Below are 15,876 nucleotides of genomic sequence, written 5' to 3' on the forward strand. Positions count from 1 at the left end.
AAAGGGTTGGCGGGAACATATGGAGGGGAAAGAGTTGGCGGGAAAATATTTACGGAAAGGGCTGTGCAATTTTTTTTCATTGCAAAATGGTTACACAACATTCGTAAGTCATAATAAAAAACCCTTTTCGGCCTACAGTAAGCAGAAGAGCGCGACCATGCAACTTCGGTCACCTGTTCACGGGAAAAGGTGGGGCCCGGGGACTCTTCGGCCTACGGTTGACCAAAGAGTGCTCTTCGGCCTATGGGAAGCTGAAGAGTCCTTTTCGGCCTAGTTGGGGCACACTTCGGCCAACGGGAGGCAGAAGTGCCCTCTTCGGTCAACGGCTGGCCGAAGAGCCACTCTTCGGCCAATGGGAGGCCGACGGGGTGCTAATTTTGCAAATAACTTGTTAGCACTGCTAATTTCCGAAATTGCTGTAAAAACCATGCTAGTTTTGAAAAAAACCATTTTCCTTCATGTACTCCCAATCGACCCATCTCATGTCACTGACTATTGGCTTCTTGTCTAGCAGCACTGTCTCATAAAAATCTTGCTGCTCCTTGGTGTGAAACCTGTAATCCACACAGTCCTTCTCCTTGAAGCATACGGATCTGCTTCTCTCCACTTCCTCAGCCCTGAGTCTCTCCTGAGCTTCATATCCTCAGCCACAGGATGAGCATCGTTGTGGTCTGGGATCTTGGGCTTGAGCTTTCTCAGAATTTGCTCTTCATCCTCTTCTTCAGCAACAGTCTCAGGCACTGGGGCCTTGTTCTTCTCAGCTGTAGGAATGCTCCTTGTATTCCTCTTTGGTGCAGACTTGGGCTTGGAGGCAGCTTTGGGTGCTTCTTTGGGCTTAGATGCAGCAGCCCCTGTCCTGATAGCATCACCCATAAGCTTAGGTGCTTTAGGTGCTGGTGCAGCAACCTCTTCTTCCTCTTCCTCTTCCATAATGGAAGCCTTTCCAAGCACTCTGGCTACGGTCTTCTTGACCCTTTCCTTCCTCTTCTTGCCTTCTGCAGCAACTGGCTCTTTGGGTGCAGGCTTTTCAGTTGAAGCTCTAGCCTTTGACATAGGCTGCCTGCCTGCTGGCCTTTTGATCTTTAGACCTGGCTTTGTGCCTTGAGCTGGCTCAACTCTCTTTGATGTGGCCTCTTCTTCTGCCACATAATCTTCATCTTCAGAATCAGAAGTTCTCTTCTTCCTTTGTCTAGTGGCATCTTTTGGCAGATTGCTTGGGGTACTTCTGCTGCCATCATCTGAAGAGCTGGAGGGGCTAGTGCCCTCACTCATCTGCACTTGCTCTTCTGACATGTTTTGGCTATCACTCTGATCAGACATGCTGCAAACTCTGACTGCTGACCCTGTGAATAGTTTATAGATGAGGTAGAATGGATGAGCATCACAAAATGCAGAGATTTTTGCAAAAGAATGATCCAAAAACTTAGTTTTAGTTTTCCACTGAAATCATCTCGGATCTACCGATTTCAAACTCGGTGATACCGAAGCAGTTGTGGAACCTAAACTAGTGAACTCGGTTGGACCGAGTCACAGTTTGGTGGCACCGAGACTGCTAGGGTTTCACAGAATTCCAAAATCGGTCACACTGATAAGTAATTCTCGGTCAGACCGAGTCTCACTTGTGCAATGGCATAAGCCAAATCAGTGGGACCGAGTTTTTCAACTCGGTGGGTCCGAGATGGTTTCGGCGGAAACTTAACCCTAAAATTTTCGAATCAAACCTAATCTACGAGCGTATTGACTGGATAGGAGTGTTTCAATCGTGGCAAGAATCATGATGATCACAATGTGCTAAGAATCGGATTGGGGAATAGCACAAAGATCGAATCCATACCCTAGTTCGGCGGAGACTCGCTACAGCGGCAACGGCGGGGCAGAATTCCCGTTGACGGCGACGGAGACCAGCGACTGGAGGCGGCTGGCGGCGAGGAGACGATCCAGAGACCACGTTGGCAGAGCAGGCTATCGCGCAGGCGAAGGAGTTCGGAGAAATTTCCAAATTTTGCCCGTGACTATATATAGCCCGACCCTGTCGGTGTGACCGAGTGGAACAACTCGGTGGCACCGAGATTCATAACTGCAAGCAGTTACTGAAACTCGGTGTGACCGAAAGGTTCAAATCGGTTGCACCGAGATCGAAAACCTAGATCAACTTAGTGATCTCGGTAGGACCGAAAGTGGGGTATCGGTCAGACCGAGAATCATAAAGAGGTTTTGAAAGTTTAAGTCTATGACGAATCGGGGACTCCGAGCGCTCCTCACACAGAGTGGTTCGAATCTGACTTGATCAAATTTTGTGATGCAGCATGAATAGAGTTTGAGACGAGAAAAGCATAGATAGCTAGAGGAGGTTCTTAGGCATTCTTGTCCATCCACTTGGCAAAAGAAAATAAAACCAAACAATCAAAACAACAAGTGGATGTCCTCGAATGAGTAAAATATGCAACCAGCATGCTCACACAATAAGATGGCAAATGAAATATGTGACAAGTCATGCACAACCAATTCTAGCAACTATCAAGCAATTTTCGATGACTAGGTCATCTATATATGAGTATATTGACTTAGGAGTCAAGTGAGAACACTTGATCATAGGTCATACTCATCGTTTAAGCTCAAGTGGGGTTATCACTTTTACATAAAGCATTGCTGTGTTCACATCTTTAGAGTTTCTTTAGCTCAAGTCTTAGAGTAAAGCTCCCCCTAGATGTGATATCCCCCCTAAGAGGGATGAACTAACCTTGGATTTTGTCGATGATGACTTCATGTAGATGTTGAAGATGTGGATGCTCAATGTTGATGTAGATCACTTGGAGCTATCCATTTGAGTGAATTGCACTTTCAATACCTATATGGGTTAGTCCCACAAGGAACAAATAAGGATATCCATAGACATAGAGTGATGCACACACAAGATGATGTCCATGAAAACTTTTAGGTTACCTTGTCCCTTGTCTTACCAACAAGAGGGTTTGTGACTCCTTGAACTAGTGCAAGATGTGGAAGTTGATTGCACTTGTTCTTGCCAAAATGATAAGAGTGAAGTATGTTGGCAGAGTCACCCTCAAGAACTCTCTAGTTCTTCTTCTTTTGGATCCACACCATCTTGATGGGAATCCTTGAAGTTGTAGTCGTACTTGATGAAGTGGAACTTGAAGTAGTCTTGGGAATCCACTTGACTAAGGTCTTAGGAGCTTCTTCAAATGCGTCAATTTCCTCTTGAAGCTTGTCCTTGCCTTTTTGCTTGTAGTCTTGTGGTGGAAGATCATCTTGAGCTTGTGTCCCCTTGAAAAAAGTATCATACTTCTCTTGTTGAGGAACAAACTTTGTCTTGGGGTATTGATATTCTTCCCACTCAACTCCATTGGCATTGAACTTTCGTTCAAAACCAACACCTTGATTCTTCCGGTGCATTCCTTGCTTGCGCACAATTTCCTCGAATTGCTTACTCCCGGCAAGGCTTTTGTACACTCTTTTCTCTATAATTCCCTTCAATAAGCTATTTTCTTGCTCAAGTGTAACTTGGCTAAGAGAATCATTAGTGGAATCAAGAGAACTACTAGAAGCAACAATATTGGATTTAGCATGATCATTGTTACTACTAGAGGAAGAATCTTTCTTGTTCTTGTTACTAGACTTGACTTGAGGCATGTAAGTGGATAAGAGTAAACGCTTGGCAATGTGAGAAAAACTTTTCTTGCGGAGATCATCATTGATTGCTTTTAAGAACTCATGCTCTTGCTCAAGATTGAGCTTTTCAAAGCGTAATTTCTCATGAGCTCTTAAAAGTTCTCGATGATCTTCGAAGATAGTTTCATGGGCTAACTTAAGAGTGTTTAGTTCTTTAGTTAGAGCCTCAACCTTCTCCTTATCATTGTCATTCGTTTTATCTTGATTAGCATGTTTAATTGACGTTTCATCATAGTATTCATCACTAGAGTTGTCAACAAGCAAATCATCACCTAACAAGTCATCTTCATCACTATTGAAATCAACATACTCGGGGTGTGTTACCTTAGGACCTTTGGCCATGAAGCATCTTCCAATTCCTTCATTTGGTGAGTCAAATATGTCGTAGGAGTTGGTTGACACAAGTGCTAGACCGGCAACACCTGAGTCGGAGTGATAACTTCTCTCGGAGTGGTTGTCGGAGTCGGAGCCGGATACCCATTCACCAACATGAGCTTGATGTCTTCGTCTTGTGTAGCTTCTTGATGATTTTTCCTTTCTTTCTGAATCCTTGCTTCTCCGTGAGTATCTTCGTTCATAACGATCATCTCTACTCCTTCTCTCTCTTGGTGGTGATTCTTTGCTTCTTCTTTTTGGAGAATCTTCTCTTCTCTTGTAGGGAGCCGTACACTCATTGGAATAGTGTCCGGGTCTTCCACAACTGTAGCAGTTTCGCTCTCGACTAGAAGATCTTTTGTCATTGTAGGACCTTGACTTGAAGCTTCTATCTTTGCTTCTACTCTTGTAGAACTTGTTGAAGTTCTTCACCATTAAGCTCAGTTCTTCATTGAAGTCTTGTTTCTCACTTGATGATGTAGGGGCTTCACATGAGGCTTTATAGGCACCACTTGATTTGTTGTGAAGTTCCTCTTTATCCTTAAGTGACATCTCATGAGCAACAATTCTTCCAATCACCTCCGTTGGCTTGAGATCTTTGTAATTGGGCATCATTTGGATCAATGTGCACACGGTATCATATTTTCCATCCAAGGCTCTTAGAATCTTCTTGATGATGAATCTATCGATCATCTCTTCACTTCCTAAGCCGGCAATCTCATTTGTGATGAGAGCAAGCCTAGAGTACATTTCAGCGACACCTTCACCATCCTTCATCTTGAACTTGTCAAGTTGGCTTTGAAGCACATCCAACTTGGATTCCTTGACGGAGTCGGTACCTTCGTGCATATCAATCAAAGTGTCCCAAATTTCCTTCGCATTCTCAAGACGGCTGATTTTGTTGAATTCTTCGGGGCACAATCCGTTGAAGAGAATATCACAAGCTTGAGCATTGTATTGCAACATCTTCAACTCATCCGCGGTAGCTTCACGGTTTGGTTCTCTCCCATCAAAGAAGTCACCTTGCAAACCAACACACACAATAGCCCAAACGGCGGGGTTATGTCCAAGAATATGCATTTTCATTTTATGCTTCCAACTAGCAAAATTAGTACCATCAAAGTAGGGACCTCTACGGTGATAATTTCCCTTGCTAGACGCCATACTCTCCTAGGTTGTGAAACCAAGGCTATGACCACCAAATCTCTCAGAACATATGAGTTGGAATGGTGTATGTGTTCTGATGGCTCTCTCTTCGAATGAAGAGGAGGTGGAGGGGTATATATAGCCTCCACACAAAATCCAACCGTTACACACAGTTTTCCAATCTCGGTGGGACCGAATCAACAAACTCGGTCGGATCGAAAATGTAAACCTAGTGACCGTTAGAGATTTTCGGTGGGACTGACATGCAACTCGGTAGGACCGATATGGTTAGGGTTTGGGCATAACGTAATCTTGGTGAGACCGATTACACAAACTCGGTGAGACCGAATTTGGTAATTAGCTAACCAGAGAGTTGGTCAGGCAAACTCGGTGGGACCGATTTGCTCTTTCGGTGAGACCGAAAAGTTACAAAGGGGAAACACTGAATTTACATTGCAATCTCGGTGGGACGGATTCGCTCTTTCGGTGAGACCGAAAAGTTACGAAAGGGAAATAGAGAGTTTGCAATCCCATCTCGGTGAGACCGAGATCCCTATCGGTAGAACCGAATTGCTAGGGTTTGGCAGTGGCTTATGACAAGTGAAACTCGGTGGCGCCGGATAGGAAGAATCGGTAGGACCGAGTTTGGCTTAGGGTTTAGGTCATATGTGGATATGGGAAAGTAGTTGAGGGTTTTGGAGCATATCACTAAGCACATGAAGCAAGAGGCTCATTAAGCAACACCTCATCCCTCCTTGATAGTATTGGCTTTTCCTAAAGACTCAATGTGATCTTGGATCACTAAAATATAAAATGAAGAGTCTTGAGCTTTTGAGCTTGAGCCAATCCTTTGTCCTTAGCATTTTGAGGGTTCCACTTTCACATCCATACCATGCCAATCATTGAGCTTTCCTGAAATAATCATCTTGGAATACCATTAGCTCAATGAGCTATATGTTGTTATGAATTACCAAAACCACCTAGGGATAGTTGCACTTTCAGCCGTGTCTAATTGCTTTGCTGACATCTCTTCATGATCACATATCTGAGCTAATTTCTGCAGATCCCCTACCTTAATTCCAGCGGACGCTCTAACTTCTAAGCCAAGCAACGACTGCACCTTCTCAACAGTTTTGACCCTATCTTTCAGTGGTCCAAATTTAACAGGCCTATTGCCAGACACCACACCTATAATTCTACCAACTGCCTCCCTGTCTAAGTACCTAACTTGCTTATCTAGGAAAGTCATCCCCATGGTTTTTGGATCTAACCTAGACTGCACCCAGACATAGAACCTCCTATTCATCTTGCCAGCCACCCTAATAGTTAGGAAACTGCCGAGCCCCGTGCTTCTGACCACTGGATACAATATGGACCCGACGCCCAGCAATGTCGCCGGAGTGGAAGTGTTCCGTATTGATGGCCCTGGCAGGTTTTCGGCCGCTAACTTCGGCTCCATCCGAGGGATCTCCTCTGGTTCAGCTGTGGCTGGAAGCTGAAGCCTGCTCCCCCACGGGCGTGAAGACTGGCTAGATCCAGCTTCGACAGCGACCCTTCCTCGGCTTCGAGTATGACACTTCCTCGACGGTGAAGCTTGTGGCTTCATCGCGACGACCTAGATGCATAAACATCAGTAGGAAGGACCACCCCAATGTCAAACCAAAAAATGCCTATGATTTTCTTAATCGCCACGCGAAAGAGCAAGCCTTTGTAAATGCGGACCAGATCTACTCACGAGCTAGCCAGGTCGCAGCACGAGATGCACGGCAGCGACCCGGAGATTCGGTTTTCCACTGCCAAGCACCAACCTTCTTTTCACCTCTCCTCTGCTTTTGCTCTCCCCTTATCTATCTCTTTTGCCCAAGTAGAGAGAAGGATTGGAGTGAGAGTGTGGGGTAAGAAGTAAACCGAGCTGACCACGGGGCACGGGATGATTTTTTCACCCACTCCCTTATCTGCATCTAACGTGGATGTCTCGTTGCCACTCATACCGAGCTATAGCTCGCCCGAATTTTGGGTGCAAATGGCGGGATTTTTACCGCCCACTACCGACCAGCAATACGTGCCTACCCGGTGCGCGGCGCGACCCAGCTGCCTGTACAAATGACACGTCTACACCTTCACCCCTTCATTTTGCTTATTCATTCCACCAAATCAATCAAATCGCATGCCAAAACAAAAATATATATGATGCCGGTGACATCTATTACCAGAGACCGGGAGTAGCAGCTCTCATGGACGTAAATGCACAAACCCAACGAGTCATACAATGAGGGTTCACCGCAGCATGCACCGGGATGCACGTGTACCTTTTTTTCGCTCCACGACATTAACTGTCATACTGGGCCCCCCTGAAGCATGCAGCGTCATGCACGAAATGCACCCCGGATCCCACTATATCTTGCACACTTTTGTCCACGTGTCACATGACAATAACAAAAGACCTTGTCGACCAACGGACCGGCCACCTTTTCCCCATGCTACGAGAAAACAAAATCGGATGTCGCAATAGTTCGGACAGCGAGTGTGGTGGTCCACGCAGTTCCTCCCTCAAAGAAAAACAGGGGTCCATACACCCGCGCCACCAACCCACCGACGCGACTCCTTTGACTCTTCCACATGCATGCAAACTGTTTAATTAGCATGGACGTAGTTACCTCTTACTAATCAACCATGAGACCCAATGGCAGACAAAATAAATTATTGTTCTATTCTAGCCGAGTGGGATCATCGCAAGAGCAATTTTTCTGGTTACTAACGATGCGACCATGCAGCCCACACTGCAAAACGACAGTTAACGCGATTCTCTGGCATCTGATTCATTTCATAATGATTCACTATCACTACCAACGAAAGTCGAATCATATAGACTCTCATTTGTAATGAGCGCTTTTCTAGCGCCATCATGGAAAGTGAGCGACTTTTCCAAACATGGGACCGATCGATAAGATATTACAACCATGTGTTGCCACATCCAAAATACCGGACGACTCCCAAACAGTTGACAGTAAGTCAACAACTAGCAAGTGCTAAACACGTGCTAACTTCTACTACTCTAAACTACTTTCGACCGATCAATTATCAGATTATGTCGTCTTTCTTGAAACTAGTTCAGATGAGGACGCTTCTGCGCGGAGGAGCACACCTCATCTTCATCCTCAGACTCCTCCTCACCACTCCAAAACATCACTGACTCATCGAACTCCTCAAGCTCTGCCGACTCCACCAATCCATCCTCTCCCTTCGCGTCCAGGTCATGCTCCGCCACCACCTCCAGCCCGAAATCTACCGCCTGGTTCTCCACCACGGCTGCTCCGTCCTGGTTATCTGGAAGAACATCTGCAGGGGCAGCTTCAACCTGCATCAAAGATAACAAAAACGGGGGGTAGAACACAAAATGCTTCAGATTCACAGAGCAGGCAACATAAATGGTCAGATCTGATGTCTCTTCTCACCTCCACGAGATCATCAGCCGCCTGATCCGCCCCCTGGTTCACCTCGCCCATGCTCTGACCATCTTGACCATCAACCGAGCTGCCGCCTCCCGCGATGCACTACACGCCGCTGTTAGACAAGCCCAGCCACTACACGGGGCAACCATGGTGTTAGCTTGCTCGAAAGGAAACAACCGGAATCATACGGTTTTTGTAGAAGTGGCGCGGCATACCTGTGCAAACAGGTCACTGTCGAGGCTCCAGACAAACCCCTCGGTGAGGATGCCGGAGCTCGGCCAACTGATGGACAGCACCATTATCTTCTGTCTCCCCCGGATGTCTAGCTTGGTACCTCGAGCTTTTTTGAGTATTTGGCGTGTGAACTGTACTCGGGAGCACGCTATGCGGCTGGACCATATTTAAAGGCAGAGAGCCTCCCCTGTTTAGTGCCCCACCTATCTGAACCAACCTAGCGCAACAGCTCTGTCCAGTAGTTCAAAATTCAAAATTCAAACCCTTAAGTCGCAGCCACAGAGTAAACGGAAAAAGAAAAAAACACATAATGGCCAAGCAGTGTACGTATCTCACAGAGCCCTTCCATTCGCTCACGCAGTTCCAAATCTTCCATGCCTCCTTTGCAACTGTTTGCTTCGGAATACATAACGGTCAACAACAATACGGTGGGAGTTAAGCTCATCTAGTCACACATCAATTCACTCTACAAACATAAAACGTTCTAAAATAACCTATGGAAAAAACTGTCAGAGGGCATCGCAATTAAACACCACCCGCATGCAACTTAACAGCAAATGCATTCGTGCAGGTGTTATGCTTGTGTCCTTCTACACCACAGTTGCTGCATTTTGCCTGCTTCCTGGGATTCTTCGGGTGATCACCGCGCTCCGGGCATGTCGTTTTCTTGTGCCCACTCCCTCTACATATGCGGCAGAACCTTGTCCTCTTACTCAACTGTTCATACGGAGCCTTCTCGCGGCTGCTTGTTGGGCGCCCTTGCTTCTTTCTCTTCTCCGGAGCATCTAGGCCAGCGAAAGTATCAACATCCATCTGCTGCCTTTCTACGGGTGCAACAAGTCCACCATCATCGCATTTTTCTCCGGCACCACGGTGAGCTTCAGGCCTGTCCTCCAAAGCTAGCCCGTCCCTCTGGGATTCATAGCCAGTAAGAGCAGTAATACCATCCCTAATGATTCTCATCCCTTTCTCATAGGCTTCTACGGATGCATCGCCCAGACGGACCAACTCCATTGCGTGCATGTATAGACTTGTGTGCCGGTGTGTCATTATCCTACTGCTTGCATGGCCTCTTTGGTAGACTTGCAAATGAGACAGAAGAACATCCCTTGCATCCCTTGTCCACCTCTTCAATATCAACTTCTCCGGGATCTCAGTGTAACCAAGAACATCCATAACCTGGAGCAAATGATTACTGAGCAAGCTTTGCCATGGCTTCAACTGATTGAAAAGCAGTACTAAACACTCCAACAAACTAAATTTACCTTTAGCATGTGGCAGCACGGCATGCCCATGTGTTCAAACAGACCACATTCACACTCAAATAAACGACCATCATCCAGCATCTTCACTTCGTAAACTCCCCTTGCCCACTTCTCGCGCATCTCAGCCTGCGTGTGTGTGGCTCTGTACAATCTACCCTTATCCAACTCTTCAATTCGATATGCGTTAGCTTGGTAGAGCAGCTCACCTAGCTGCTCGATCATTGCACATGTGTACACCTTGCTGCCATGTCTCTCTGTTGACATATTGCACTTGAACACAACTCCGGCCTGTTAAGCAATGCAAGGCAATCTATCATAAGTATGCAACACCATCGGCAATTTGTTTTCTAATGGGATGGTTCAACTAGATTGAGTTTGGTTACTTACCACTTTATTACGCTTTTCCTCATAACTCTCCTCTGCGTCCCTCGCGGACTGGAGACGCATATAGTGTTTCACAAACATGTGCATTGGACACCCTGGCAGCACATATGTTTTCAGCATACTGTTGGCACTTTCACTCCTCTCCGTGCTAGTCATTTTCGCACAAAATACCCCCTGAAAATAAGGCTTAGCCCATTTCTCCCTTATCTCATAGACTTGGGTCATATATGTGTGACTCTGTAAACTGTATTTCTCTATTAGCATTTTCCAAGCGTCCTCGAACTCGTTAATTGTCAACATGTGGATGACAACCTTGTGAAACTCTGCTCGGAAGTCACTCTGTTTCGTGTACATTGGACCCAGTGTCTCCTTGCACTTCTTCAGCACATGCCACTTGCACCAGCGATGCGTGGTTGTCGGTAGCACATTCCTGATCACAATCTCCATTGCTCGACATTGATCTGCTCACACCATGCCCGGTAAAACAAAAAAAACTGTTTTAGTACCTAAATTCCACAATTACATGGATGGGTAGGACCGAAAACAGCATGTCAAAAATTATAAAGATGTACGTGTCAAAATTGTCAAGGGAGCCTTCCCTCCCATCATTCTAACAAACTCTGAAAAAACCCACTCGAAGCTCTCAGCTTATTCATCACGGAGAAGCACACCCGCCAGCACAATGCTCTGGAAATGGTTGTTCACCCCAACGAACAGCCCGAATGGCATATCGTACAGATTTGTTCTATATGTTGTGTCAAATGTAACAACATCACCAAAATAAATATATTGGTTCCGGCTGCTACCAGTTGCCCACATCAAATTCTTAATCCTACATCCTTTATCTGGCTGCACTCTGAAAACAAACTCCCGGTCTTTCGCAGCTATGTCAGCAAACACATCAATTGTTTTCCTAACATCATCCTCTGCCTGCTCCCTATTTATCTTACCACACAAATTTCGCAGTGATCTTTTAGTAAAAGGCATTTTGTTTGCATCACCGAAGATGCTTGAAATTATACTGTACACCTTTGTGACATTTACGTTGTTCTGCCTAAGCTTCTTAACCAAATCCCTTGTGTATGCATCTATATGTTTATGGGATGGCCAATTTACCTTCTCACCACATGTTTGCGTTAAAGCATGGTTATGATTTGCCCTGTGCTCTGTGATGTACCAGCCATTGTCAGATGTCCAGAGCAGCCTTATCATTGCTGGGAACTAGCAACGACATGAACGGCTGTTATGCTTCGTTGGTTTACCATGACAATTGGCATAACATCATACATTAGATATACAGTGCTAACCACCACCCATTAGCTCCCTAGCATGATTGGAAAGACAGTTTCACAACAAGCATACTCACCGAGCACCCGCAGACAACCTCCTGCATGCATTTTGTCTTCTCTGAATTAAGCCTGCTCTTGCCGTACCTTATGCCGAAACCCAGCTCCCAGGAATACAAATTGAAAAAATCGTACGCCTCGCCCAAGGAGTCGAACGTTAGACCAACTGATGGCTCAACCACACAATCCCCAAGTGTTTTGGCATAGCCCCTGATGGTCTTCTCCAGCGCTCCTACTCTTTCAGCGCACGGAGCTTTGTCTAGAAGCTGTTTACCAACTCTTACCCTACATCATGCGAGTCAAGTTACAAAAATTCGTATTACTACATTCAGGACATCAAGGAATCATACTCAGAGACAAACGCACGAAAAAAATCATTATTCTTCATTTTCCCCAATTACTAGCACTGCAAAAACACATTAGATCTTATTCTATAGGGCGACGTTTTATTACCTCTTCGTGCACCCTGGGGCCTGAGGATCAGCCTTTCCTGTAGATTGAGCAGAACCTACATCTGCACTTTCTGCTCTATCGCAAATAATAGCTTCCTGGTGACCATCAGCACGAGATTGGTGGCCTCCATTCTCAATTTTTTTAGTGTTGTCGCCCTCGCTCTCGCTGAACGCGGACAACCCACCGCACCTAGCATCAACACTTGCTTCCTCTCCGAACAGATTAGAACAGTTCACCCGTGAACTGATGCCCAATCCACAGACGATGCCTCCGCGCGATCCATTAGCTGAAACCCTCCCCTCCCCCACTCCTCCCTGTGCCAATCATACCTAGCACCTTCGCCGCACTAGATGCCTCATCTGAGAAGATTGGCAGTCTGGTAGCAAATCAGAACGAAAATCCTGTCATGTAACTAATTACGGGAGTGGGAGTTGGGGGCGGCAACTATTGTAAAGGCAAGCTATGGAGGATTCATTTACCTGCTCACTGGAGAGACGGGGAAATCAGTCGGCATGCTAGGACTACCACCGATCCGCCACCGCCGCGCCGCCTACACCGCCCTGTTCCTCCTCTCGGATCCCCTTCTACTGACCAAATGGACTAGACCGCCAAGAGGTGGCCAACCCACAAGACGGCATGGGCTGACAGATGGGTCCAGGTAACGGGCTGGAAGAGAGCTGACAGAAAAGGCGACGGGGGGAGAGTGACAGCGCGCGGACGGCCGTTCGCACATGTTAACGACAACTAGACGGGGCGTTAACTGAACCAGCCCGACCCCACGCGTACTCGCCCGTCGACCAGACTTTTCCATCGCCGTATATCAAATTCAATAATACATGGCACACATATCGGGCTCATCTGGACCCGGGAGCCAAAACTCCACTCCCATAGCATGTTGTTTACCACTGAACAACCTCATGTATGGTAAATCTATCTTGGACTTATCTTTGATGTTCTTATGCAATTCCTTTGGACCCGCTTGCTGGTTTTCTATCACCCACTTCTTTACTTCTTTTGCCACCCATCTTGACTTGGCTCTACTGATTGTATCCTTCCTAAGGGTTGATTCCTGGCATGTGTGTTTAAAAGAATTCACTTTGACCTGAACATTAGTGCTATTTCGCATTTTAGATGCTAGCAGCCTCCATGGACAACCCTTGGTTGGACAACGCACTTTGTAACGTACTTGATCACTCTTGTCAACTTTGAAAGTACGTTCTACCTTGATGCAGTATGTCACAAGTGCATTTCTACACTCAATCATGGATGCAAAAACAGTACCTTCTTCCATATGAGGGTTCAAAGGGTCCCATTCAATAGCTGCAAGGTCTTCGTCCTCACCTACCACGTCATCATCCACACGGACTGCATTGTGAGTCTCATCTTGGTTTTCAGCCTAAGGTGCCTGTCGTAAATTCTGAATAACATCAGAATATAGGTTCTCTTCATTAACTCCAGAATTGTAATCATATGGCTCCACTTCAAGGGGGCCCCTACTGCCGTTGCCCATGCTTGTCGAGCCACCACGTCGTCGTGCACCAACGGAACTGTTCTGGCTAGAGATGCCATTACGATGACTTGGTTCTCCCCGAGATGTTGCACCCGTCATCCTAGGTCCAAATGCCTGCTCAAGCACATCAATTTGCAGCCTCACATGAAAATTATCTTTCTATTTATGCCTAGCAAACATGGTAGCCAACTCTTCATCATTACTAACTATCACCCATTTCTTTTCCCCGTGATAGTATTTGTATACCACTTCATCAAGCAAACCCCAAGGATATTGGCTACAAATTACCTCCCCAAATTGTCTGAAACTCCAATTACTAGCCATTGGCAACCGATAATCGAAACCTCCTTGGTATTTCTTCTTATCCTTTGCATCGAACATGTACCGGTCCCTTCTAATGTGCACCAATAAAGCAAACCGCAACTCCATCCTAACCGACGAAAAATGGAGACGCAATCAGCACACTAATCGGGCAAACCTACTCGAATCGATTGTTCAAATGCACAAGTAAGCTCAATCTAAACAGGAGGCATGACTTACCCCTCGGGAACCCAGTCGTGGACGCGGCGGATCTCCGGCCCGATGCTTGCCTCGCCAAATACTCCGGGGTCGCTGTTGATCGCCATTTCACCCCGGGGTTCTTCCTCCTAGTTCAAACAGCTCCACCAGCCCCCCACCTTTGAGCGCTCCAGCCGGGCGCACAGAAGGAGGCTGCGCCGCGGGTAGAGAAGGTGGCGGGCGCCCCACGCGTGGCGTCGCAGGTAGGTGGCGGGCGTCACAGGTAGCGGTGGAGCGTCGGCGCAGGACGGTAGCGGCGGAGCAGGCCGTGCAGCTGGTGGCAGGGCAGGTATTGGCCGCGGCGCAGGTGACGGCGGCAACGTAGGACGGCCGGCCGGCGGATGGGCAGAGTGGGCGTCGATTTGGGCAGCTAGAATCCTATGAATGATTTGGGGATTTTGTTGCACGGGCCCACATGTCAGCTGCGGACCCACGGCCACGCGGTCCCACGTGTAAGCTCCGGACCCACAACCACTAACGACGGCTGATGGAATGGACTCAAATCTGGCCGTTTGGCCTCGTCATAGTAGTTGTGCATGGACTAGGGGGAAAACTGAGCACAATTCGCATATGAGGGCAAAGCTGAGCACATGGACACCACTGAGGGCAAAAGGATAATTAACCCTACGTCATTCCCTTTGTCATCGGTATGTTACTTGCCCGAGATTCAATCGACGGTATCTTCATACCTAGTTCAATCTCATTACCGGCCAATCTCTTTACTCGTTCCATAATGCATCATCCCGCAACTAACTCATTAGTCACATCGCTTGCAAGGCTTATTATGATGTGCATTACCGAGAGGGCCCATATATACCTCTCCGATACTCGGAGTGACAAATCCTAATCTCGATCTATGCCAACTCAACAAACACCTTCAGAGACACCTGTAGAGCATCTTTATAATCACCCAGTTATGTTGTGACGTTTGATAGCACACAAGGTGTTCCTCCAGTATTCAGGATTTGCATAATCTCATAGTCAAAGGAATATGTATAAGTCATGAAGAAAGCAATAGCGATAAAACTTAATGATCATTATGCTAAGCTAATGGGTGGGTCTTGTCCATCACATCATTCTCCTAATGATGTGACCCCATTCATCAAATGACAACACATGTCTATGGTCAGGAAACTTAACCATCTTTGATTAACGAGCTAGTCAAGTAGAGGCATACTAGGGACACTTTGTTTTGTCTACGTATTCACACATGTATCAAGTTTTCGGTTAATACAATTCTAGCATGAATAATAAACATTTATCATGATATAAAGAAATATAAATAACAACTTTATTATTGCCTCTAGGGCATATTCCCTTCGGTCTTCACAAATGTGGACCATCTCAGATAGATGCCATCAATTGACCTTGAAGTTCATCGAAGGAGAATGACCTTCAACAAGCTTGGCAAAGACATGGGAGTACTGCAGTACGTTGATGTCATTGTGAGTTCGTGGCATACC

At 46.5% G+C, this 15,876-nt stretch overlaps 1 protein-coding gene across 10 annotated transcripts; it reads right to left on the minus strand.

The window, feature by feature from the left end:
* Nucleotides 1-8,124: 8,124 nt before the first annotated feature.
* On the minus strand, nt 8,125-12,993 carry LOC123061115 (protein FAR1-RELATED SEQUENCE 5). 10 transcript variants are annotated; one of them, XM_044484055.1, is made up of 9 exons: nt 12,825-12,993; nt 12,346-12,721; nt 11,913-12,177; nt 11,663-11,767; nt 10,550-11,007; nt 10,163-10,450; nt 8,879-10,076; nt 8,667-8,795; nt 8,125-8,569 (listed from the first exon to the last, which is right to left on the minus strand). In XM_044484055.1, the coding sequence occupies exons 5-7, from the start codon at nt 10,991-10,993 to the stop codon at nt 9,423-9,425; spliced, it is 1,386 nt and encodes a 461-aa protein (XP_044339990.1). In that variant the 5' UTR covers nt 10,994-11,007; nt 11,663-11,767; nt 11,913-12,177; nt 12,346-12,721; nt 12,825-12,993; the 3' UTR covers nt 8,125-8,569; nt 8,667-8,795; nt 8,879-9,422. The 10 variants fall into 10 exon arrangements, with proteins under 10 accessions (XP_044339990.1, XP_044339986.1, XP_044339989.1 ...); XM_044484051.1 differs by having other exon boundaries at nt 10,550-11,022; XM_044484054.1 differs by having other exon boundaries at nt 11,663-11,786.
* Nucleotides 12,994-15,876: the final 2,883 nt, after the last annotated feature.

This window comes from Triticum aestivum, chromosome 3A (assembly GCF_018294505.1).
Source record: "Triticum aestivum cultivar Chinese Spring chromosome 3A, IWGSC CS RefSeq v2.1, whole genome shotgun sequence".
Classification (NCBI taxonomy): domain Eukaryota; kingdom Viridiplantae; phylum Streptophyta; class Magnoliopsida; order Poales; family Poaceae; genus Triticum; species Triticum aestivum.

Coding starts and splice junctions, on each gene's coding strand:
- LOC123061115 (XM_044484046.1), bottom strand. CDS start 11,943: ATGCATGCAGGAGGTTGTCTGCGGGTGCTCG. Junction 10,451..10,549: donor AGGAAAAGCGTAATAAAGTG/GTAAGTAACCAA, acceptor ATTGCTTAACAG/GCCGGAGTTGTGTTCAAGTG. Junction 10,077..10,162: donor CGTGCTGCCACATGCTAAAG/GTAAATTTAGTT, acceptor CATTTGCTCCAG/GTTATGGATGTTCTTGGTTA.